Source organism: Protopterus annectens, chromosome 15.part0, assembly GCF_019279795.1.
Source record: "Protopterus annectens isolate FY-2018-M chromosome 15.part0, PAN1.0, whole genome shotgun sequence".
NCBI classification, from domain to species: domain Eukaryota; kingdom Metazoa; phylum Chordata; order Ceratodontiformes; family Protopteridae; genus Protopterus; species Protopterus annectens.
The window spans coordinates 541,009,999-541,036,989 of record NC_056749.1 but is presented as its reverse complement, the minus strand read 5'-3'; the positions used below and the strand labels follow the sequence as shown (position 1 = coordinate 541,036,989).

At 41.7% G+C, this 26,991-nt stretch overlaps 1 protein-coding gene across 1 annotated transcript in view; it reads right to left on the bottom strand.

The window, feature by feature from the left end:
- Positions 1 to 26,991, bottom strand: part of LOC122789855 (regulator of nonsense transcripts 3B-like) — a 97,430-nt gene that overhangs the window by 27,170 nt on the left and 43,269 nt on the right. The window contains exon 2 of the mRNA XM_044057289.1: positions 8,666 to 8,772. Within this exon, the coding sequence (XP_043913224.1) occupies positions 8,666 to 8,772 (107 nt within the window). The remainder of the gene's footprint in view (positions 1 to 8,665; positions 8,773 to 26,991) is intronic.

The following is a 26,991-nucleotide window of genomic DNA, read 5'->3' as shown; positions in this document are numbered from 1 at the left end:
ATTTGCCTGAGTGGCTATTTTTACCTCATATTTAGCTTTGGTTTGCTTCATTCAGGGCCAGTGTTTCCAGTTAAGTTTGGCAAGAGCATTTTTGGCCTCTGGAGGGTTACATTTACTTTCTCCACGCAATGAGTGTTTCCCTTTTACTGTAGGGCCTGTTTATATTTGGGTTCATCCACAAGGGTTTAATTTTTATATTTGGTGGTGTATTTATTTTGGAGGACAGCTGCACCAAAACAGCTATTTACATGTGTAAAGAATAAGGAGGTGAAGGACTTCATGTTTGTAAAGAAGTCATCAGGATGAAAGGGAATGCTGAATTTAGCCAGGTCATGTCTTAGTTTCAGAAGAATATTACCTTTAGCATAGTCTTCACTAGAGTATGCTTCTGGAATCAGTCTTATGGTGAACAAGACAGATTTGTGGTCTTATCTGACTAGGGAGATTTTTAGAACTGGTAGGAAGCAGAGCAGCCCCATATTGGCAAGAACCAAGTCCAGGATTTTGTCTCCCCCAGTGGAGACTAGTTAGCCCAGCTAGTTTGTATTTATGAAGGCCACAAGTGTCTGGGCATACATGTCTGGGAATGTGCAAGTTTCCCAGTTGATTGAAAGGTAGTTGAAATCCTCTAGGAAAATGGTGTTTACAGAATGCTTGGGGTTTCCAGACTAGTCAAGTTGGAAGTATGGGCCAAGGGGGACATGGAACTCCTAGCTAATTATAGGACTAAGTTGTTACTCTGCCTAATGAATCTGGAGGTGAAATTTTGTTTTAAAGAACATAAACACCTTGGACAGCCTTTAGTGCTGTGGGTCTGAAAGCATGGCAGGTGTTGAAACCTTGCACAGATGGGACTACTTTCAATATTCTAGAACCAGGTCTCAGTGACTATGCATGTACTGATGCATTCTAGAGTCAGGCGTACCTGTAGGGAATGTAGATATTTGTTATAGATCCCAACATTTAGCAACAATACCTTGACACTATACGGATTTTGTTTTATGCTGGAAGCTTTTGAAAGCAGACTTTGCCTAAAAAGTCATTTAAGGGGAGAAAATGTTTGTGCCAATATAAAAAAGCCTCATGTGGGGGGGCAGGTGCAGGCCATCCCTGATAAAGTAGTTTGGACCATCTAACATGTCCTCCCCAAGTAGGCATATGCACTGCACTCACTTTGAATTACACCAGAAGCCAAAGCAATTATCTTTTGTTCATACTCTGGCATCATTCTAGGTGTAGGTAAAATGCTGCTCAGGGAGAGGTTCATACCAGTCTTGGACAAGTATTCCAAGAACTCCATTATGTCTCTCTTCATATAGTCCAGGGAAGTACATCACAGCTCATTTACTCCCACCTGTACTACAACTGTGCCACATGTGTGCCTGTACTGCAAGAACTTTAATACATGCATTATGTGATAAATCATGGCCCCCAACAGACAGTCATCCTTTCTTTGTTCAGCCTGGTGAGTGGTAGACCACCATGTCTTACAATGGAGTCTCCTATAACTAGGATGTTTGGTTGTTTGCAGATTTGCTTTATTTACTTAGAGCTGAAACATAGTTAGAGGTGCATATTTCATGGTAGGTGCTGTTTGATTTGAGTGTCTGTGAAGTTGCTGAGGTTACTAGTGGCAACAGTTGTATCTGGGAGGCCTGAGGTTTAGGCAGATTAGTTTCAACAGCTTTAGCATATATGGATCTCTGTTTGATGTATGTGTTGTTGGTAAAGTGTGATGTTGTGTGTTGCTGATAACCTGTTTGGTAAATGCAGCATCTGTATGCCAGAGCCTGGACTCCAGTGACATTGTACAACTACATCTCTCACACAATATATTAGACTGCTCAAGGATTAGGAGTTTGTCAGTAAACTGCTATATTGTCTCAGGATGTCTATTTTCACCAAGCTGACTGCAGAGATAGTAGGCAAGTGCAAATCCATGGTTCCAGATATTTATTGCATGGGCTACAAGGGCCCCGAAAATTTACAACTGATTTGCTTAGTTTGTAATTTTTACCTAGAAATAACCCAACTCTAAACTTATGGAGCAGTGCTCCTCTGCCTGCAAACCAGGGGCTACTTGCAAAATTAAGTACTCAAAAAATGTCAGAGTTTGTCTGTCTATACAGGGCACAACTAACCCTTTGCAAAGCCAAGTGTTGCTTAAATATGTCAACTTTATACAAGCAAATTAAATATCCAATTAGCCCTCTGGCCAATCACAAAACAGCAGTCTTACATTTTTTTTCCCTTAAGTAATCCCAAACAAAAATGTTTCATTCTAAAGCCACCACTTCATTACTAAATGTTTAAGTACAAAACAGCAAAAAAGTACTTATCAGGCTTGTAATAAAGCTGGTGGTGACCCAAAGCACAGCAGCTCAGCTAAAGTTAAACTACTTCCTTTTGAAAAAGTCAAGGATGTGAAAATTCACTAATCAGCAGTAACTGTTGAAATATGCTACTTTTTTCAGTGATGGTCTGATAAACGCTTTAATTGCACAAGGTTTTCCATTATAAATAGATTTTTAAAAACAAAGGAAGAACACTAAGCTAGTTTACATGGTCTCCATGAATGTGTATAAAGGTCCTTCTGCTTTGCTGAATCCAGAGTTTTGAGTTACTTCATTAGAGGCAGACAGAGGAAGGCCATACCTATTGCTACAGTATGTACATGTTATGGGATGAGTAGAGCACTACAAAAACCTGCTACAACAAGCAGCAGAAAGTGAAAAGTGGGTCAGTAGCCACAGAAAGAGGACCTCCACAACCTGCCTGACTCACCCACTGAATGTCACATGCAATTTGCAGATGCATAGATGGCTTTCAACATGAATCAGAAAGGCAATGGTTGAAAGTTTACAACCCAAGATCTAGAGAAGTTTCTGCATTTGCTCTGCAGCGAGTTAAGGCTTCAGAAAATTACATGTCTTACATGGGGTTGAAAGACAAAAATGAAAAAAGGAAGAAAGTTATATTGAGCTTTGGAAGAGGAGAACAATTTTTTGGGCAGTTTGAGGTGTAAAAATAGCGGAATGGACAGTTTGAGAGGTAAAATAGTGGAATTGTTCGTGTGAGAGCCAAAATGGTGGAATGAACTGGTTTTAACCAAGGAGTCTTTGGATGTTTTATCCTCCTAACATCTATTACTGTCGGAGAAAAACATTAGATGTGGAAAGAAACCCAATACTGATCAAGAGAATAAGAGCTGTGCAAGTGGCAACCAAGCAGTGAAAATGACCATTATGAATTAAGATTATTCAGAGCTGATTTTAAGGAGCAATTCCTGAATTGTAGATGTTGTGACAAATAGAGATTGCCAGCCCAGCTATCTGGAATTTTGTAAACAAACAATCATGTAATTTGTGGATATCAACAGGATTCATTTAAGATGCTTGTGTTACAACTGTATTAGAACAAGTTAGGTCATGTGTATATCCAACTTGTTTGTACAGAAGTGTTAAAAGTATTTTTGTAAACTACTGAGCTTAAAAGCTGTATCCACAGTGTACCCTACTGGAAGAGAACATAAATGGGCATACACTACTGCAATTTTTTTATATGCATATATTTTAACAGTGGAAACTGGAACACAGGATATTAACTTAATTCCAGTAAAACTTCAGAAAAATAGCCGAAATTACTTTATGACAGCCAGAGAAAGGATGCCTGTACTAGGGAGCGTTTGGTGTCGTCTTGGAGAAAGGATTACTAGGATTGAGAGGATTACTAGGATTGAGAGGTGGGAATGTTTCATTATTTTACGACTTCCAGAATCTGCCATAGATCGGAGTTCTATGCATTTTTACTGGTAGATGCTAAATGCTACCAGTTGCCATTAAGGGTTGTTTTGAGCCTGGGAAAATAGGAGTCAGCTGACAAGAAATTATGTCATTCTGCAAGCTAGCCAGCAGTAATATTTGAGACATTAATTTGAGAACTCTCCGAGACTCCGCATTCTGTAGTCTGTCTTGGACCTGACAAGAAGACCCATTCACCACACATTTGCTTTGCAAGTAAGTTAACTTGAGTATGGCAATTCTCCTAGACTTAGTCAGGAATATAGTGAAGCATATGTTAGATGGTTGTCTTCATTTATTTGAGACTGTCCTGCAATGCTGTTTTAAATATTTCCTGTGATTTTGAACTCTGTAAATTTATATTTAGTATAAGTTCTGAGAGTGCTTGCAGATTTATATGTTGACACTGTGGGACACTCCTAATAGCCTTGCTCTTGTTCAAACTATGATTTGTATTGATAGTAACATTACACAGCAAGACTGGACACCCTTTAAGGGCCTTGAAGTAGCCGATAAGGGGTTCTAGGTGGCGGTGATAAGTACCTTATAGTCTGGGCAGAAGGGGGCACAGCTAGTGAACTTGTGCCTCTGTCTGTGTGTGTGTGTGTGTGTGTGTGTGTGTGTGTGTGTGTGTGTGTGTGTGTGTGTGTGTGTGTGTGCTACTTGGGCAGGGACACGAAGCACTGGTTGGACAGAGTGGTGGAAGACTTGGCTTGAAACCCTGGCTAAGGACCAACTCTATAGCTGTACCAGTTGGGAGTTCTTACTGGGGATCTGGAGAAAGAGGAAGTAACTAGCCCTGGACTGAATGTGGTCTCTGCGTTAAGGGAAATTTTACTTGATGCACAGAGCTGCAACTGGAAATACTGTGCGTGTACTCATCTTCCCCTCAGTGTACATCCCCCACTGTTGCCAGTGGTGAGGACTGAGGCTCCTTGATTACCGGTCCAGACTTCATATAACGGAATGTAAAGTACTGAAATTTATTGTGTAAGTTTGGTTACGTGTCATTTGTTCACATTCATTTGTGTGTCATGCACATTTAATTAGCACAGGGGATACATCGGTGAAGTGTAGATTTTGTTTGGGTAGGCAGTACACAGCAGGAGTTGAGTTTGCCAATTATGGAAATTCGATATTTTGAATTTCGCACTTTCACATTCAGTGTACTTGCGGCTCGATTTTGTGGCGTCGGCCTTTAGGGATTAGAGCATCTGAACGTTCAAAATAATGATACAGACCCAGTTCATCTTATATTTTCCCCACTACCTTCACTCAGCAGTAAGACCTAACAATATTTCAATTCCTCCACTTGTGGTTATCTGCCCACCATTTAAACTTCAGAAGGCAACCCACGCCTTTCAAAGAGAAATCATAACCCTACAATTACAAGTGCCAACTTTCATTCCATACCACACACTTCATTCACAAGGAACTGCTCCAGTACATGCAAGAGACACAATCACTTCAGGGCAAGACAACATGCATCTCCACACTAGATTATCTTCTAAACTTCTGCTGCAACTCAATAATCCTGTCCAGAAAAACCACAAGATGAGTCATAAACCTTGGATGAGTCTTACAAGCACCCTGAATGTATTCAGCTCAATACCTAGAAGTAAGACAAAACTCTATTCATAAATATGGAGACCTTATAGTGTGCAGCACTGGATCCAGAACCACATACTGTTGTAGCACCTCCCACAAGACATTCTACATTACTCCCATCTTGCGTTTCACTGGGTCTGCAAAACACATGTACACAGGACTTGCACATATGTTGCAGGATCATGAGATTTTGCAAGGGCAAATAGTTGATTCACTGTACCACAACCATGGTAGAATTTGCAGTGATCTGCAGAAGTCGGAAGCTTTACAGTTTCAAACACTTCTTCCAACACTACAGTACTGGCTTAGCCCAAAGGAGGCAGAAGAGTGCGATCCATCCAAATGAAATACACTCTTGTCACCATTTCTTGAATAAATGGGCCAGAAGCCTAGTATGCCAATCCAAAGATACTTTCCCAGTCTTCCACACAACCCTCAAAAGGTGCGTCAGCCAGTGCTTTCAGTATTTTCAAATGGATCTTAAGTGTTCCTGCAGCCGTGCCATTATGAAACTGTTTAAATCGATGCAGTGCTGGCACTTGCAAATGGATACAATCTCGCCAGCTGCTTCTAGCATTGCCTCCAGAAAGAAAAGCACCTTTTGGTCATAGATCCTTGACACCACTAATATGGAGATCTTGATCAGGCCACATTCAAACTCCTGGTCTCCGATCTCCCTGGAATAATGACAGAAGCTCTTCTAGAAGTGGTATGGTAACCTAACCCTGCACTAAAGTGTCTGATAAATATTTTTAGGATACCCTCACTACACTTTTTGGTTCAACAGACTGTCAAAAATATCACCATGGTTGTCTGATCCAATTCACTGCCAAGAGGCGTCAACTAAGCACCACTCCAGGACACAGAGTTCGAATACATAGCTTACGACCTTTTGACAGTTAACTGCGGAGGATTATGGCTATGAGCTGTTAACTTCTGCCTTTATTTGCTTATTATGTGACTGAGCAAGTCATTTTACCAAACAAACAAACACAGCTCCCAGGCTGTGTGTGAAAACAGTCATGTAGAACACTGCTCTAGTAGGCATAAAGGGTCTCCAATCATTTGACAATGCACACCACTCCCAGGACTTACTCCAGAGGTGGATGCCTGCATTCCTGATCTTTTTAAAGACAAAATACGGTCAGGATTTCTCTTCACAAAAAATAATTTAAGCAAACATAAAACAGACTTAGAACTCTTCAAAACACAGAACATACATTTTCAGGGGATGTAAGATACTGAAGTATGTCCAGCACTGCCTTTAAATTGTCTGAAGTGGCATAACAAACAGTTTTACTAAATGATTTAATCTCAAGATGCTGAAGTTAAGAGATTATTTTACTTTCTTTGGACAACATAGATAGTTCCCTTCCATGACATGACACCCGAGAACTACCTCATTAAAGCACAAAGGCATTAGTATCTTCTGGTGAAAGCTTTAAATGCAGGGACTCGAAATGCCGAATTAGAGAATATGAAGACTGAAATGACTGAACTTTGGACTTGTGTATACCAAATCAGAGAGTATCATTTCTTGGAATATTCCGGTCTCTCTGCGTTTGGTGATCTCAGAGTTGGTATTATCTATGTTTGGGAAGTTGGAGGACTATGGGCCCCCAACAAAAGCAAGTTTAAAGGGAGAAGAGCATTGATTGTGTGTCTAACACCCCCTGGTGTTTCCAGACTCAGCATTTAAACAGGAAGCCTAGTCTTCCTTCCTCGATTCACTGTTGGCGAGGTTGCCCATTAAACGGTTGACCGATGGACAAAACATGCGGTGTTTTATCCTAACTTGGAATGTTGCAATATTACTTGCCCTAATGACAATGTCATTAAAGTTCAAACTTTACACAGTTTATTCAACTAGACAGATAATGCTCATACATTTAAATATTTCTATATGTTGCCGTTCCTGAAAAGGAAACGAGTTTCCTTCTTGCTAAAATTTACCAACTCTCAGGTGTACATTCTTTTGCATACCAGATGGGCTAATTTTGTAGAGTACAGGGTCATGCAATTACCTCCGAAACTGGAGAAAAGATAAATTTAAGCACTTCCCTAGCATGATACTGGATCTTAACAGCTCTTAAGGGTGCTTAACAAAACACAGTTAGACTCCCAAGTGCTGTTAAGATCAGGTCTTGCATTGGGGACTAAACAAACACACTTCACAGACTGGTAGAAGGTGACAATGTTTAAAAACAAAGTTTAAAGTTTTTAAAAGCTGTTAGAATTTCACTTTGCCACATTGTCAAAGTGTGACAGAATGAACTGTCCAACAGCTTTTAAAAACCGTTACAAAGTGCTCCTCTGGCAAAAAGTAGTATCTGCCTACTCATCCTCTCATCCATTCCAGATTCTGCAGAAAGTCTTGCTCAGTCTCTTGCAAAATTTTTGCTTTAATAATAAATCACTGAAGATTAGTCAGTCATTAATACCAGACATTAGAGGTTCATACTTATTGTTCAGAAAATGCATGTCGATGCAAAGTTTGTTCTACTACCTCAAGTGAATTAAAGCAATATTTAAAAATTGCCCCGAGTTTTAATCTTAATCTCCCATTATTTTTAGATTTGTTCAGGCTTTCTTAAAGATGTCAAGAGATTTGATGCTGTCTGACAGCACTTGTCAAGTGCTTTACTGCCTTTCAAAAAATGGTAGTGTATTTGTGCGCTGCACTTTTCACCCCCTGTAACTGGTAGCACATGGAATAGAAGACTCCATGCATCATAATCCTCTGCATTGTTTTCCATCTTAAGTTCAAAAGGTATTTACTAAGGCTATTGATCTGCGAGGATCATAGGAAGCTTAGCCTCAGACGTCCATGGTAGTTTTCAGCCCTTACATTTTGCATATCAATAACTTAGACAGGCTAAACTACACTGGGACATTTACATGTCTTACATCTGTCTATTACTGACAGATGCCTTTTCCAGGTTATATAGAAGTTACTAGCAGTTGCTGTAGAAGCTCTTAGTAAGCGAATTTGTCCATGATTTAATGAAAATTAACAAAAACAATTACATCAAAAGTGTTGCTTGTGTATGTGCCAAAATCAAAGCAGAAGGGAATAAAGTACGACTTTGCACAACAAAATAAAATCAAGAATGCACACACAAAATGTTTTAAGTGGAACAGTGAAACTAAAAAACTGCTATATTTAACAACTTCTCAACTAAAGTCATAAACACAATAGCAATTACTTCCTGCTGCCTAATCAGACATCTCTAGAATGAGCAAAATACATTTCCTACCTTGAATCATTAGCAAAAAATTCAAAATAATCATGTTCTGCTAGAGGTTGGAAGTGCTCTTCTAGCTGGTCTTTGGTCAGAGTAGGAGGTAAACGCCGGACTACAACCTTAAGGAATGAGAAAAAATGTTAGCTTGTTTAAAAGTTACAAGCATAAAAAGAAGCAGAATGCTCTGTTGAATAGCACACAACAGCTATAACCTGCAAAAGGTACACAAATATCAAAGTATAAAATATTACACGACATCACAATAGTCCCCAAAATGTATGATTTAGCTACACCCCACTAGCAAGTGTATACTGTAGCCAGCAGATAAAAAGCTGCACACCTGTAAACTATGCAGCTAGCCCCAACACAAAACATCACCAGTTACTTTTCCACATATTCCAACATGACATCAAATGTAATTCTAGACTTACAGTTCATCACCACTTACGTACATTGCACGGTTCCACAGACTTTCTATATGAAAAAATTCAACTTCCTCCCCATAATTTACTATTCATGCCCCTTTACCATTATTATACAATAGATATTTACTAGTGATGACCAACTGTTTTCAGTCATAACCTACTCAGTTCGTTGTGTTTTACATCTTTGATCCAACATAATGAACTTACATCCATTCTTAAGGCAAGTACTCCAAAGCTGCCTGCAATACTCAAGCCTTTACCTGTTAGACCTTACCAAGGGCACAGTTCTTCAGCTACTCCGTCACTTTTAAAGGTATTCAACAACCAAAGATCCAGATTAATTACAGCTGCTTCCCACCTCACTCCACTTTTTCAAGTTCAGTCTACTCGGAATCCAAACAAATGCTGCAAGGATAAACCAAAGCAAGAGAACCCCTGAATGAACCTTGCAGCATCACAGCAGTTGCTGCCTACAATAATAAATTCTCTCTGAAGCACTACTTATACACAAGTCGTGTGGAAAAATACCTCTTAGTTAATGCCAAAGAGCTCACAGAGCCTAGACATTCTTAGCATCTCTACTATACCTAGCACACTGACAAACATCCAAATATTGCATGGAATCAGAACCTGGAAAATGTTCACAGAAATTAAGAAATGTGGGCAGAAACAAAGGTTGTTTGGCCACTGCTTCTGTATAGCACAAAAACATGGACAGTGAAGGCAGATGAGGAAGACTGAGGTGATGGTGGGAAAGTGTCTCAGAAAAGCAGAAGGATGCACATTATGGCACAGATGAAATCAGTGCAGAAGCTAAAGTAGCCCCTGTTGTGCAGATGATCAAGAACATATGGTGATTTTGCAAAGTGGACAAAAAAAGTAAGGCTTGGGAGAAACAGGAGAATGGCAAGAGAATCAAGGGTGTCCAACAGGTGGATGGATTGTGACAGAAGACCTACAACATACACAACTGTTGAAGAAAGTAGCAGAGTGGCTCTGAAATTGAGAGAGGAGGCAAGTGTTGATGTGACGCCATCACTTCATGAAGAAATGGGGAAAGGGTGGTTGACAAATTTGTAGTTTACTCGGAGAAATTCCATCCACAGGGGAAAGTTGTTCCACCTGAAATTACCAGCAATTCTCTCACTGCAAGATCATTTAGCAGAAAAGTTGAAGTTTCAGATCAAGAAACTTCTGGTAATAGAACAAAATGAACCATGTCCAACTGAAGGAAATCATGGTGGCTGGCAGGAAAGGATGCAAGCATTGACTACAGGTTCCTTTCTGCAGAGGAAAAGCTTCAGAGATGCACCCCCATCCATAATGGGTAAGCAAGCCACTTCTCCAGCCCAGTTAACCCAGTTCATAAGTCCTATCCCTGCAGACATGCAGTGTTTCCAGACAAGGTGGGTCTCTACATTGGGACAACACTTGTTCTAAGTCCCAATACTTTTCATGCAACCTTGCCAGGGTTTGATGCATGCCAGACAAGCGAGTAAGATTAGACACAAAGATGCTGCTATCCTTCTGTGTGTGCATATAAGGATATTCTTTAGTCTAAATCTAGGCTTCCTTTGGCTGACCACAAACATGTGGACCGAGCAGCACTGACAGGATCTCATTGAGCTTATATACTGCCTCCAACTGTATGGCAGTCATGCCGCCTTAGTTCTCTCTACCTACCACCCTGACAACAATACCCAGAGTCCTAGCCTCTGGCAGGGTCACCAAGAAATGCCCCAGCACACTTCCTCCCCCACCAGCATAGGCATTCTCATCCTCCCCCACCAGCATAGGCATTCTCATCCTCCCTGTCAACTCAACAGTCACCTGCGCTGCTAAATGAACTCATGTTGCCTGGACCATATAGTCAGGGCTTTTTCTCTCGACCTCACTGGAGAAACTTAACCTGGTGAGATTTAAATTCACCAGGAATGACTTGAGCCAAGGCAGCCATGTACAATATACACAACCAGACAAAACAAAACCAGACAAAACAAAACCAGACAAAACAAAACCAGACAAAACAAAACCAGACAAAACAAAACCAGACAAAACAAAACCAGACAAAACAAAACCAGACAAAACAAAACCAGACAAAACAAAACCTACATTATATATATATATATATATATATATAAATAAAATAAAAATAAAATGCTGGGGGGGGGTAAGGCTGAAATACAGTATATTGGGGAAAAAAGATACAGCAAGTCCAGGCTACTGGTTATAAGTCCTCCTGACTGCATATCACCTAGTCAGGAATACTCTTTTACTGTCTACTTGCCAGAACCCAGACAGAATTAGTTGGCAATACAGGCCACATCTTTCTCCTCCTTCAGAAAAGACTCAATGTTTGTGACCTTAAGAGTGAAGCAGGTCACGTAAGAAATGGATCTTAAATTCCAACAAGCGTTTGCCAAGCAAAATGTTTAAAAAAAAAAATCCAACATCCCATCTGGCCCAGAGGCTTTGCATAACTTGGAGTATAGTATCAGGAGGTTTAGTTATAGAAGGGAAAACAGGATTTTCTGATCTTGCAAAATGGCTAGAGATAAAGGAAAACAAAGAATATATAAAAATACGCAAAGAAATAAAGATAAAACGAGAAAAGCATGAAACTAAGAAAAATAAATTTGTAACAATTATGTATGGAAAGATCATACTACTATGAGAACATTGTAAAAGAACTGGCCGGTGGATGATAATTAACGAAAAGCATTAGAAGGAAAAATTTTTTTTTTTACACAGTGGCAATATAAAGAAATATACTAAAAATATATAACAATGCATTGGAAGATTTAGAATAGAATGATAAAAAGTACTTTGACAAAGAAAAACTTCTACAAAAGAAATCAAGAAAAAACTACAAGTGTTACATATTCATTAAATATTTTTACAGGAGTTACTTAAATGAAAATGGTAGTATAATGAGAAAAAAATATAAAAGTGAGAAATAGAAAGAACTCAAGGAAAGCTTATGAATGGTGTAGTACATTATCTTAATGTTTAAAGAAAAAAGAAAGTAGTGAAAAAAAATTTAAGTAATGTTTAAATGGAGGTTATATGTATAAATAATTATGCAGTGGAATGCTTAAATTCATATGGAAGAAGGATGACAAAAGACAAAAGTGGAGACCAATAGACCTATATCAAAATAAAAGGAGACACAAAGCAAAATGGAAATTATGGAATATATATATATATATAGTTTAAAGGGGAAGGGTTGTCAAGAAATAAGGATACTGGGGTTGTGGATGAAATTATGAATAGAAATTAAAAAACTGAAAATCATGATAGGGCACCTTAATATGGTATATTAATGCAGTTTGGAAGTGAAATCTTATGGGTAATAATATAACACAAGTGACAAGTTTAGGAAATTATTACTATATGCTGACATACGTAAAGTAAAAATACTTGTAAAATGGCTAATTAAACCAAGAGGTACAGATGAAGACTGGTGTAAGACAGGGAGGTCCAATGAGCTATTTACTCTTTGCACTGGTTATGAGCAACAGTATGTGAAATAAATTGCGAAATGAAGGAGGTGGAATATACAACACTTGAAGGGTTAAGAATTCCAGTTTTATTAGCATATGCAGATATTACAATTGCAGAAAAACACAATTTGGGTAAAAGTAGTAATAAAAAATGTATCTGCAGGTGACAGGGATGACTTTAAGTAAAGAGAAAAGTAAAGGTTTGGGTGATGTAGTAAAGGCAGGAGGTATTTACTTTACAGTGAATTACATTAATTTGATGGGGGGGGGAAAAAGAACCAAAAAGTACAGTTTTGTACCTACCATAAATGTAGATGTCAGATAGGAATGCATCTGCAGTCCTTACAAATGGGTTGTCCTGTCGTGAGGCAGCCCTTCGGTCGGCGGATTCAAAGTCTGGGTCTGGCTTCGGCTGGTGTCGCGCTTCACCCAACGTCATAGCTGCAGTTCTTCGGGTATAAAGGCATCAGCCGACGCCATTTTCCTCAGTGTTTCTTGCCCCAGATGCCAGGTGCCCTCTTGGATGGCTAAATTTGGATAAATGCCAATGTTTCCAAATAGTAGAGAGCAAACACATAAAATAAGCATGTATGTACATATATACAAACAAATACACCATAATAGATCCCCCCAAGCTAGCTGAAGGATGGCAAATATCCTAGGAGTACCACAGAGGGGAAGGTGGGTGGGTAATCCTGACTGCAGATGCATTCCTATCGGACATCTACATTTATGGTAGGTACAAAACTGTACTATGTCCTTCAAGGATGCATCTGCAGTCCTTACAAATGGGTAGAATACCATAGCTAAACTAGGGGAGGAGGAAAAAAAGGAGAGATTATGGTGTAGTTAGGATCCCTTGCAAAACAGCAGTGGCAAAACCTGCTCAGGATCTAGAGTATAAAGGTAAATTGTAATGCTTGGCAAATGTATGCACGGAGGTCCAAGTAGCAGCCTCTATAATGTCCTTGGTAGCCACTCCTCGTAAGAAAGCTGTGGTAGTGGCTGTAGCCCTTGTGGAGTGAGGCCTGATGTTCTCTGGAGTTTTCTTTCCATGGTAGGAGTAACAAAATCTAATGCAATTTCCTCATCCATTTGGAGATTTTTGAAATTGGTTTTCCTTCCTTTCCTGTTGCATATGCTACCAGAAGCTGGTCAGTTATTCTATTGACTTGGTCCTGTCCAGGTAGTAGCGTAATTGTCTGCACATCCAAGGTATGCAACAGTCTTTCTCCCCTGTGTTCTGTGGGTTGGGGAAGAATGTAGGTAGGTGGATAGCCTGATTTAAAGACACTCTGGATACCACCTTAGGCATAAATGTAGGATTTGTTCTCATGGACACTATCTTGATGGAAGATCAGGAAGGGTTGCACTGCCATTAATGCCTGTAGTTCAGAGACCCCTTCTTGCTGAGGGGGATTGCCAGCAGAAAAGCAGTCTTCCAGGATAAGTATTGTAATTCTGCTGTTGCTGCTGGTTGAAAGGGGAAGTGTCAATTTTCTAGCACAAAGTTCAAGTCCCATGCTGGCAATGGTGGTTTCCTGGGAGGTTTTACATTTTTAATTCCTCTCAAACTGCCTGAGCAGAGGATGTGAGAAGACAGAAGGATCCAAGCTGTATTCTGCTGAAATAGCTGATGCATGTATCTTGATGGAAGAATAGGACAGGCCTGTATGGAAGAGCTCTGCTTAAGTACCCAGGATGTTGGCTATGTTTACCAGTGCCACATCTTCTCCTTTGTAGTACTCCAAATGAGATATCTTTTCCATTTTGCTGCATAATTCTTTCTTGTGGAAGGTCTACGAGCCTCAAGGATTATGTCTTTAACCCTTTGGGATAAATTTGGGTTAATTGTTCTTATGTAATGTTCCAGGCAGTTAGCTGCAGAGTTTTCAGGTTTGGATACAGGATGTTGTAGTTGTTCTGTGTTAACAGCAATGGGATCAGGGTGCCCATATATTTGTTCCCGAGACATGCTCCTCAGTAATGGGTACCAATGTTGCCTTGGCCAGTCTGGAGCTATCAGAATGATTCTTGGACGTTCCTCTTTGATCTTCAAGAGCACCTTGTGCATCAAAGGAAGTGGTGGGAATGCATATGCTGTCAGGTTTTTCCAACTGAAAGATAGGGAGTCCACCTTCCAAGCAAGTGGGTGGTACGTCCTTGTGCAGAATTTCTTTAGCTGGTGATTGAGTGGGGATGCAATCCACATTTGGGATGTCCACCTGATGAATTTGAATTGCGGAGATGGAGCTGCTGAGCCAATATGGTCTCAGGAGCCTTCTTTTCGCAAAAAGTCCTTGGAATTTGTATCGATTGTCTTGGGACGGTTCGATGCTGCGCATAGAGTATAACTTCGCCTGTTTTCCCTTGACTGGTGTGTCCGATTTGACTGGGGGGAGTATGTGAATGGGCTGGGACCTCCCATTCCACCCCATTGCCTGAGATCCCTCAGGTTTAGGCTTGGCAAGGGCCCCTGGTCGCAGCACAGCCGGGCAATCCCATGTGGGGGCTGAGAGGAGGGACGGAGTCTGAATGGCCTTGCCGGCCCTGGCCGCCCTGAAACTCCCAGTCCTGGATAGTTGGGGCTGTTTGGTTGTCCAGAAACAAGAGTGGAACCACATTCCCCTCCCGGGTAGCAAGGGGATAACGGCCCTAGGCAGTAATTTCTGCCACGGTGGGGCTTTACCGGCAAAACCCCCGGAGGGGAGAAGTTGAGGCTCCAGCAACTGACGACATTTTGAAACCTGGTTTTGGTTTCCAAAAAAAAGTTTGAAAGGGGCCTGGTGGGGCAGAAAAAGGGAAGCCCAAATTTTTTTCCAGGAAAAATTTTTAGGGAAAAAAAAAAAAATTTTTGGAACCCCAAAAAGGGGGAATTTTTTCCAAGGGGTTGAGCGGGCCTTTCAGTACCAAAATTTTCCATTTCTGTACTTCTTTGAAAGGTTTAACACCCTGGGTTGGGGTAACCGGGAAAAAAATTTGGGTTATAAATGTTCCCAGGCGAAGCGCAGATATTTGGACTGTTGTTTTGGTTTGTGTTAAAGGCGTTAGGTTAGGGCCCATAAATTTTTCCCAACAATGGGTAGTAAGGGACCTTTTGTTTGGTTTCTGGAGGATTGGTATCTTGAGTCCTTTTGGTCTAAAGGCCCCCTTTTTGGGAACAAAAGGAAGGGGGGGAATTCCTATCCGTCGGTTTGGGAACGGTTTGGAGCCCCTTTTTCCAAGCAGTTTACTTTGCGTTTCCCCCTTTGCTGGGTGGTGGGGGGATTTTTTGGGAATTTTTGGGAGGGTTTTAAAATCCGGAATGCCAAGCCCCCATTTTTCCGGGTTATTGCCCCCCAGTTTTTCTTCCGGACATTGGTTTAAACGAAGGGGCAACCCATTTAGGCTGGGGCCCAAAAGGGATAGGGTTGAATTGGGGCCCTTTGGTCGGGACGCGCTTGTTTCCCCGCCTCTGCCTCTGGACGGAATCTTCCTGCTGTTGGGAGAAAAACTTGAGATTTCGAACCACATTTTCCCTCCTTTGGCCTTGGGTAAGGCCGAAAGGGAGTGGAATAACGGCCCCTACGGCAGATAACGTTTTTCCCTCTTGCTCACAGCGGTAAGGGTGTCTTTCACCTTGGGTCCAAATAATGAGGACCCATCAAAGGGAGCGGAAGGAAGACTTGAAGGCCTCCTCAAGAACTGACACAAGCGGAGCCAGGCCTGTCTACGTGAGCCACGCCTGTGCCTGCCGCTTACCCGCCCCTTCGGCCGCATAGGATATGAGCCTCATGGACGAGTTAGCAATTGACGAAGGATAGCCAACTGAGAGCTAACGGGCTGGGCTAGCTGCTCAGGTAGGTTACCCGAGAGGAGTCTGACAACTCCTTGACCAGATCCCTCTGAAGCCTAGTAAAATGTGCCAAATAATTCAGAGACCTTAAGGTAAAGGCCGCTGAAGTCAGGGTGCGCTCTGCACCTATCCATACTCCTAGACTCCTTATTAGGAGGATGGATGGACGCTGAAGCCTCTGCCACGCCCTGTTGTGTAGCAGATGCCACCACCATGGCATCTACAGCCACGCCTTTAGTAAGGAACTCCTTCTCGGGGAGCAGATAAGAATTTGTTTGGACGAGAAGGGACTGGTTCCACAGTATCCGGTGTTCCCACGCCTTCTCGACAAACTAAATCCAGAAGCTCGCCAAGGGCGGAGATACCCAGGAGGCGGAGGGCTGAGCCCCAAAGGCCTTGAGGAGCACTGATTCGTCAGCAGAGGGGGTTTGGACATCCAGCCGCCTCGTTGTTTGAGGATCTCTAAGATGTCTGCAAAGGAGACATCATCCGAGGACTACTTAGGGGACCCCTCTGCATCATCCATATCCGTGTCCGATGTGATAGACTCGGGGAGTCCACGTGCTTCCTCTTGCACGATCTCTTCCTTGGGGGTTCCTCTGAGATGACTCAAGAACCCTCAGGAAGAGGGGAACCCCACTGGGGTGGCCTCGGGCTCCGCTGGCCACAGACAGGGGAACTACCAAAGACCCAGTCTCCACGCCCAGGGAAGGTGCTGGTAAACCGGAGAGATGGCCGAAGAGGATTTGGCCAAGGCACTCCTCATGGCTCTGAAAGCCGGACCTCCAGAATCCTGGGAGCGCCCAGTCTCCGGGCCATGATAGTAGACGGAAGTCCCAAGCCAAGCACCGAGGGAGGCTCGAACCGAAAGCATCGGTCCTCAAACATCACCCTCGGTCCAGCCAAGAAGTCCGCGTCAAACTCGGACCCGAGGCCCGGTTGGAAAGGGTCGGAGCCGACCCTGAGATCACCACCGCTCCAAGAGCACCTGCTCCGACGGAGCCAAGCAGTCGGAGGAGGAATAGCAATGGATGGGTCATGGCCATCGCCAAGCCAACTGGGTCGGAGCCGATACAAATTTTTGGAAGACTGGGGACTGGAAAAGTCTTTGGAGCACCCTGTCTATATCAGAATCCGACATTCTCGAAGACCGAGAGGAAACAGAACGGGTTCGAGAAGACCTCTCCTCTGCCCCAAGGGACTAGGGACCGCTCGAGGCGACTCGATGAGAATCGGGCGCCGAGGAAACGCGACACACCAGATTCCATCGGGTGCCGAGGTAGACTTCGGGCGAGGAGGAAGTGTCTGAGCGACTTTGTCGGCTCCGAGCAGTGGAGCCGACGAAGGTGACTCCGCCTCTCGATGCCCCAGCCATCGGCTCAAGCCCGAGGAGTCGACTGGTGGCATCGAGGCAGACCGCCCACCTCGCCCAAGTCTTTGGAGCCGAAGGAGAGGCCTGCCTAGGTCTCTTGGCAGTCGGATCCGACGGACTGGTCGGAGCCAAGCCCTTTCTTTTGGCAGGAGTAGGAGCGAAGACAAGGCTTCTTCAAAAGAGGGTTTAATTAACCCTTTGAGAATCAATTTATTTTTCCTCTCCTGGAGGACCCTTGAGGAAAAAGCGTGACATACGCTGCATGACTCCTGCAAAGTGCTTTGCCCCTAAACAATAAACACAAAGTAGATGGTCATCAGTAACAGACATCTTAAAAGCACATTTAGTACATTTTTAAAGCCCTAAGGCCTAGGGGCTTGAGACATAATGTTAACAATTTCTGACAGGAAATTTAACCACTGTAGAATCGCCTATGACAAAAAAACGAAGGCTTACAGAAACTGTGTAAAAACACAACCTTAGGTATAATAACCGGGAACTTTAAAACACTAAAAATTCAGTTATAAAGTTTGACCGAAAAGGCCCTGGATTGAAAGGGGGGCCAAAACAAACTCTACCCAGTCACACACAAGAAAAACCACTACTCAATCGAACACAATAGGCAGCAAAAGGTAGCAATAGCTGCTAAAACGGCTTTTGTGAAATACAAGCACAAAAACTGACAGAAAAGTAGTTAATAAAAGCTACTCAGCCCAGCCAGCTCGAGACCACGACCTTGCAGTTAAGCGGCAAACGAGATCTGGGGGACTGATGGTGGTGCATCCTGGGATATAGTAAGCTCAGCCAATAAGAGACTTCGCCTTTGGCATAAGCTGCAGTCGGAGCCGAGGGATCGGCCAACCCATCATTCAGAATGTAGGCGAGATAGGATCACATAACATCCTACATTATATATATATATATATATATATATATATATATATATATATATATATATATATATAAATAAAAATAAAATGCTGGGGGGGGGGGTAAGGCTGAAATACAGTATATTGGGGAAAAAAAAAAAAAAGATACAGCAAGTCCAGGCTACTGGTTATAAGTCCTCCTGACTGCATATCACCTAGTCAGGAATACTCTTTTACTGTCTACTTGCCAGAACCCAGACAGAATTAGTTGGCAATACAGGCCACATCTTTCTCCTCCTTCAGAAAAGACTCAATGTTTGTGACCTTAAGAGTGAAGCAGGTCACGTAAGAAATGGATCTTAAATTCCAACAAGCGTTTGCCAAGCAAAATGTTTAAAAAAAAAAATCCAACATCCCATCTGGCCCAGAGGCTTTGCATAACTTGGAGTATAGTATCAGGAGGTTTAGTTATAGAAGGGAAAACAGGATTTTCTGATCTTGCAAAATGGCTAGAGATAAAGGAAAACAAAGAATATATAAAAATACGCAAAGAAATAAAGATAAAACGAGAAAAGCATGAAACGAAGAAAAAATAAATTTGTAACAATTATGTATGGAAAGATCATACTACTATGAGAACATTGTAAAAGAACTGGCCCGAGAGGTGGATGATAATTAACGAAAAGCATTAGAAGGAAAATTTTTTTTTTTTTTTTTTTTTACACAGTGGCAATATAAAGAAATATACTAAAAATATATAACAATGCATTGGAAGATTTAGAATAGAATGATAAAAAGTACTTTGACAAAGAAAAACTTCTACAAAAGAAATCAAGAAAAAACTACAAGTGTTACATATTCATTAAATATTTTTACAGGGAGTTACTTAAATGAAAATGGTAGTATAATGAGAAAAAATATAAAAAGTGAGAAATAGAAAGAACTCAAGGAAAGCTTATGAATGGTGTAGTACATTATCTTAATGTTTAAAGAAAAAAGAAAGTAGTGAAAAAAAATTTAAGTAATGTTTAAATGGAGGTTATATGTATAAATAATTATGCAGTGGAATGCTTAAATTCATATGGAAGAAGGATGACAAAAGACAAAAGTGGAGACCAATAGACCTATATCAAAATAAAAGGAGACACAAAGCAAAATGGAAATTATGGAATATATATATATATAGTTTAAAGGGGAAGGGTTGTCAAGAAATAAGGATACTGGGGTTGTGGATGAAATTATGAATAGAAATTAAAAAACTGAAAATCATGATAGGGCACCTTAATATGGTATATTAATGCAGTTTGGAAGTGAAATCTTATGGGTAATAATATAACACAAGTGACAAGTTTAGGAAATTATTACTATATGCTGACATACGTAAAGTAAAAATACTTGTAAAATGGCTAATTAAACCAAGAGGTACAGATGAAGACTGGTGTAAGACAGGGAGGTCCAATGAGCTATTTACTCTTTGCACTGGTTATGAACGCAACAGTATGTGAAATAAATTGCGAAATGAAGGAGGTGGAATATACAACACTTGAAGGGTTAAGAATTCCAGTTTTATTAGCATATGCAGATATTACAATTGCAGAAAAACACAATTTGGGTAAAAGTAGGAATAAAAAATGTATCTGCAGGTGACAGGGATGACTTTAAGTAAAGAGAAAAGTAAAGGTTTGGGTGATGTAGTAAAGGCAGGGGGTATTTACTTTACAGTGAATTACATTAATTTGATGGGGGGGAAAAAAAGAACCAAAAAGTACAGTTTTGTACCTACCATAAATGTAGATGTCAGATAGGAATGCATCTGCAGTCCTTACAAATGGGTTGTCCTGTCGTGAGGCAGCCCTTCGGTCGGCCGGATTCCAAAGTCTGGGTCTGGCTTCGGCTGGTGTCGCGCTTCACCCGACGTCATAGCTGCAGTTCTTCGGGTATAAAGGCATCAGCCGACGCCATTTTCCTCAGTGTTTCTTGCCCCAGATGCCAGGTGCCCTCTTGGATGGCTAAATTTGGATAAATGCCAATGTTTCCAAATAGTAGAGAGCAAACACATAAAATAAGCATGTATGTACATATATACACAAACAAATACACCATAATAGATCCCCCCAAGCTAGCTGAAGGATGGCAAATATCCTAGGAGTACCACAGAGGGGAAGGTGGGTAATCCTGACTGCAGATGCATTCCTATCGGACATCTACATTTATGGTAGGTACAAAACTGTACTATGTCCTTCAAGGATGCATCTGCAGTCCTTACAAATGGGTAGAATACCATAGCTAAACTAGGGGAGGAGGAAAAAAGGAGAGATTATGGTGTAGTTAGGATCCCTTGCAAAACAGCAGTGGCAAAACCTGCTCAGGATCTAGAGTATAAAGGTAAATTGTAATGCTTGGCAAATGTATGCACGGAGGTCCAAGTAGCAGCCTCTATAATGTCCTTGGTAGCCACTCCTCGTAAGAAAGCTGTGGTAGTGGCTGTAGCCCTTGTGGAGTGAGGCCTGATGTTCTCTGGAGTTTTCTTTCCATGGTAGGAGTAACAAAATCTAATGCAATTTCCTATCCATTTGGAGATTTTTGAAATTGGTTTTCCTTCCTTTCCTGTTGCATATGCTACCAGAAGCTGGTCAGTTATTCTATTGGACTTGGTCCTGTCCAGGTAGTAGCGTAATTGTCTATGTACATCCAAGGTATGCAACAGTCTTTCTCCCCTGTTCTGTGGGTTGGGGAAGAATGTAGGTAGGTGGATAGCCTGATTTAAAGACACTCTGGATACCACCTTAGGCATAAATGTAGGATTTGTTCTCATGGACACTATCTTGATGGAAGATCAGGAAGGGTTGCACTGCCATTAATGCCTGTAGTTCAGAGACCCTTCTTGCTGAGGTGATTGCCAGCAGAAAAGCAGTCTTCCAGGATAAGTATTGTAATTCTGCTGTTGCTGCTGGTTCGAAAGGGGGAAGTGTCAATTTTTCTAGCACAAAGTTCAAGTCCCATGCTGGCAATGGTGGTTTCCTGGGAGGTTTTACATTTTTAATTCCTCTCAAACTGCCTGAGCAGAGGATGTGAGAAGACAGAAGGATCCAAGCTGTATTCTGCTGAAATAGCTGATGCATGTATCTTGATGGAAGAATAGGACAGGCCTGTATGGAAGAGCTCTGCCAAGTACTCCAGGATGTTGGCTATGTTTACCAGTGCCACATCTTCTCCCTTTGTAGTACTCCAAATGAGATATCTTTTCCATTTTGCTGCATAATTCTTTCTTGTGGAAGGTCTACGAGCCTCAAGGATTATGTCTTTAACCCTTTGGGATAAATTTGGGTTAATTGTTCTTATGTAATGTTCCAGGCAGTTAGCTGCAGAGTTTTCAGGTTTGGATACAGGATGTTGTAGTTGTTCTGTGTTAACAGCAATGGGATCAGGGGTAGTGCCCATATTTGTTCCCGAGACATGCTCCTCAGTAATGGGTACCAATGTTGCCTTGGCCAGTCTGGAGCTATCAGAATGATTCTTGGACGTTCCTCTTTGATCTTCAAGAGCACCTTGTGCATCAAAGGAAGTGGTGGGAATGCATATGCTGTCAGGTTTTTCCAACTGAAAGATAGGGAGTCCACCTTCCAAGCAAGTGGGTGGTACGTCCTTGTGCAGAATTTCTTTAGCTGGTGATTGAGTGGGGATGCAAATAAGTCTATTTGTGGTAATCCCCATTCTCTTGTGATGGCTTTGAAGATGTCCGGATGCAGCATCCATGGTAGTTCTGCTTAATATGTCTGCTAGAATGTTTTCTTTTCCCGGTACAAAAATTGCTTGTAACTGAATGTTGTAGCTCAGAGCCACATCTCATAGGTCCAGTGCCAGCCGGCATAGAGGGTATGAATGTGTGCCTCCTTGTTTGTTGATGTACCACATAACTGTGGTGTTGTCTGTCCTTATCAACTGACCTTCTTGGAGAAATGGTCTGAATGACTGGATTGCCAATTTTACTGCCAGCATTTCCTTTAGATTTATGTGCAGGCGCAGCTGGTCTTGAGTCCATAAGCCTTGTATGCACTTGTCCAGCATGTGTGCCCCCCAACCGAGGTCTGAGGCGTCTGTCGTGATGGTTTGGCTTGGTTGACTGTTGCAGAAGGGCAATCCTGTGTTTGATTGACAGGCCTGAGCCCACCATAGGAACTCTTGCTTCAGGCATGGGATTATTGGAATTTTGGTTTCTAGGCTGTGCTTGTGTTGAGACCACAAATTCTTTAGGTACCACTGTAGCTTTCTCATATGCAGTCTGGCATGAGGGACCAGAATTATGCAGGATGCCATGAAGCCTAGGGCTTGCAGTACTTTTCTTGCAGTTAGATGGTTCTGCTTTGTTAATGCCAAGAAGTAGAGAGGTAGTTGCTCTTTCTTTTCTGCAGTTAGGAATGCCATTTGTTTTGATGTGTCCAGCTCTGCACCCAGAAAGGTTATTCTTTGGGATGGAATCAGCCTTGCCTTTTTATATTGACTGTATATCCCAGGGCTTGCAGCAGGTAAATGACTCTTTGTAAGTCTTCGGTTAGCTTGCATTTGTTGTCCGCTTGTATCAGGCAGTCGTCCAGGTAGGGGTAAATTTGGATTCCCTGAAGTCTGCTATGAGCAATTACTGATGCCAGGCATTTCGTGAACACTCTGGGCGCAGTAGATAAGCCAAAGGGCAATGTTGAGAATTGATAATGCTCTGATCCTGCAAGAAATCTGAGGTATCTTCTGCAATTTGGTCGTATGGGGACGTGCAGGTATGCCTCCTTGAGATCTAGAGTTACCAGCCAAGACTCCTTGCCCAGCATGGGAAGAAGCTGCTGTAGGGTCAGCATTTTGAATTTTGGAACAATGAGGAATGTGTTTAAAGCGGACAGGTCGAGAATAGGCCTCCATTTGCTCTCTTTTCTTGGTACCAGGAAGAGTCTGGAGTAAAATCCTTTCCTTGTTCCATAGATGGTACCTTTTCCACAGCTCTCATTCTTAATAATTGAGATATTTGCTTTAAAGCTTCTGCCCTTTGAGTAGGTGGTAGGTTTGGCATTCCTCTCTTTCCTGGTAGAGTATGGAAATGGAACCTGTAACCTTGGTCTATAGTTTGCAAAATCCATTTTTCCCTTGTGATGCAATGCCAGTTCTTTGAAAATAAGGTTAGCTTTCCGCCTAAGGGTGCTTCCAGTTGTTCCCTGGTAGGCGGTGCCACAGCCAAGTCACTGTGATTGTGTTGTTGTAGTGGTGGTGGCTGCGTCTGTGCCTCGCTGGTTGTTACCCTGCCACTGGCGTCCCTGTAGGCACCCCTGGATTGGTTTCTGCCTCTTGAACGCCTATTCCTGCCTCTCTGCGTCTTAGAGGAGTCCGGAAAGGACCAATTCTTGGAGGGCCAGTTCCTGCTAAACCTTGGAGGTTGAACCTGTAAGAAATCTTTCACTGTTTGTACAGATTTCGCCTTCTCTTCCATCTTTTTCAGTACCTGCTGTGCAGGAGAACCAAATAAATTGACTTTGTCCATGGGTGCATCTAAAAGCTTTGATTTGACATGGTCTGGTAATGCCTGCTCTTTCAACCATGCATGTCTCCTGATAACTGTGCCAGTCATGGCTGATCTAAAGGAAGCCTCCAGTGCATCATAGCCACATTTTCAAGAATGGTTACTAACCTGCTGTATGTTATGTACCATTTCCTGAACATACTTCTTATCTAAAGATTCTTCAGAGGACAGCTTTTTAGTTAACTGGTCTAGCATAAACTCTTGATATTGAATCATATGAAATTGACAGTTCAAAGCCCTAGCTGACAGAGTAGCAGAAGTGCAAACTTTTTTACCCCATCTCTCTAAGGACCTTTTTAGCAGATGTAGTTGCTACAGCCTTAGGCCCCTGGGAGATAGTCTCTGGATTTGGATCTGCAAAAGGAGCCTTGTATAAATGGTGACGAGTGTCCGGGACCCTGTAGAACCTATCGGGCTTAGCAAGGGCCGGAGGTAATGAATCAGGGGCAGTGCAAGCATCATTAAATGCATCATCTACAACAGAAAGAACTGGAGGTATAGCTAAAGGCCTATGCTGTGGCAAATGTAAAAAGGTTCTAAGCCTTTTTCTGGAGTCTGAGAAATCTTGGCCCTGCCACTGAAATTGTTCCCTCACAGCATGCAAGGTTTCCCCAAAGGAAAATTCCTCAGATGGAGAGGCTGAATGGACTCTTCAGCATCAGAGTCTTCGTAAGGGGAATAAGGAGCCTCAGGAGGGTCTGTATGTTCTGAGTCATCAGAGGAATCATCTGTGGATACTGGCTCTGGGGGCTCTGCTCTAGGCCTCTTCTCTGGAGGTGGATGAGTGGTCCTGTCTGGATGAGGATGGGATCCACGAATTAAAGAAATGAGATCCTCTGCCAAAGAAAGCATATGGGAACTGGAGCTGGGCCTGTGAGAGGGGGGCTTAACAGGCACAGTTTTTGAAGCTTTAGCCCTGGCAAAGGCCTTAATAGACATGGCTGCAGGAGGCCTAGCAGCTCCACGTGCAGGGGTTGAAATATCCAAGGGAATAGTGTCTGATAATTCCTGAGAAACCGCAACTGCAGGTTGGATTTCAGAAGCCGATTCCACCAGGTTAGAAGAGGCCTCTGTAGAAGGCATGTTTTCGGCTGGGGGAAAAACCGCTTGCTCTGTTTCAGCCGAAACCAAGACACTCGTGGTTGGCTTAACCGCGGTTTCAGCCGAAACCGGACCGCGAGTGTCTGTCCTTTTCCCTGCGGTTTTTGGTTATTTGTGAAGTCGGAGGATCCGACGGCATAATATAAGCAAAATCAGAGCCGAAAAACTGCTCTGCAAATTCCGACCGACGTCTAAGCGTCCGGTTAAAAGAAGCACAGGCTAGACAAGCTGCTACGTCGTGATCTGGGCCTAAACAAGGTAAGCAGTAAGAGTGGAAATCTTTATGAGGTATTTGTTTCCCACAAGTTAAACAGTTATTCACTTTTTCTGACATCGGCTGAGGCAAGAAAGAGTCCCCAACGGGGTACTTAGCTTTTTAGAAGACCTCGAAGTAGTATTCGGTAGTAGTAATCTCTGGTTCTGACCAACCGGCACTTGCGAACAGCTTCTGCTTCGGGCGCCACGCAGTAAGAAAGACTGAGGAAAATGGCGTCGGCTGATGCCTTTATACCCGAAGAACTGCAGCTATGACGTCGGGTGAAGCGCAACACCAGCCGAAGCCAGACCCAGACTTTGGAATCCGGCCGACCGAAGGGCTGCCTGACGACAGGACAACCCATTTGTAAGGACTGCAGATGCATCCTTGAAGGACATCCAATCTGTCTTTCTTGGAGACCATATAAATCATAAAAAAAAAAAAAAAAAGCTTACTTCATAAATTCAGTACAGATGGGAAAATAGTATACACTTAAGTGTATTTATGTTGCCAAAAGTATTTGGCAACGAATTAAAGATTTTTTTTTACTTTTTTACTTATATGGGGTTCTATATTAAATCCAGTAAAAAGAAGAGCTTTGTATGTAAATAAAAGAGGTGGTAAGATTTCTACAAAGTGTTAAATGTGAATAAATGAAAAATATATTCATAATATTTTACTACTAATCTCTCATAAGTATAATGAATTTTGGGGTTATGGTTATGAGTAAGAACGTGTATAAATGAAGAATAAATGTTAAAGAAAAAAAATTATTTTTGTAAAAAAAATTGATATGGAAAAAGACAGAAAAGTATGGCATAAGAATGAAATGATAAAAACATTACTATGTAAATTTATGGGAAAAATCTAACAGATGACAAAATTAAAGCTATAAAGCCAAGAAGCAAATGGCGTAATCAGAAAAAAGAATGAGAAGATATTTTAAATCGAGACTGGTAACTGCCAGTAAAAGGAAATATGCCATATAAGAAGAGTGATAGAATAGGTTTACATTTTCAAGAAACAAAATTATGGAACATGTGTTTTTGAAATAAGAGTAAAAAGTTATGGGGATAACTATGTAATGAAGTTTTTTTGAATATATAGAAGTGGCTAAAATAAATATGGATATTATACGAATAGCAAGAATACATTAAAAGAACAGAATCACTATTTTACATGGGTTATATGGAATGAAAGAATAAATGAAATGATGTTAAGTCAAAATCAGATGGTGGTTATGCAAAAAGGAGTGGAGGTCTAAGAGGGACGACAATTTAATATGATTTGTAAAGGAAATTATTAGTGTGTGTACACAGACTTTTACATCTCTGTATCTGTACATTTATAAATATTTGTAAATAAAAAGTTTTATATAAAAGGACCCCCTGCTCTTTTTGATAAATGCCATGGG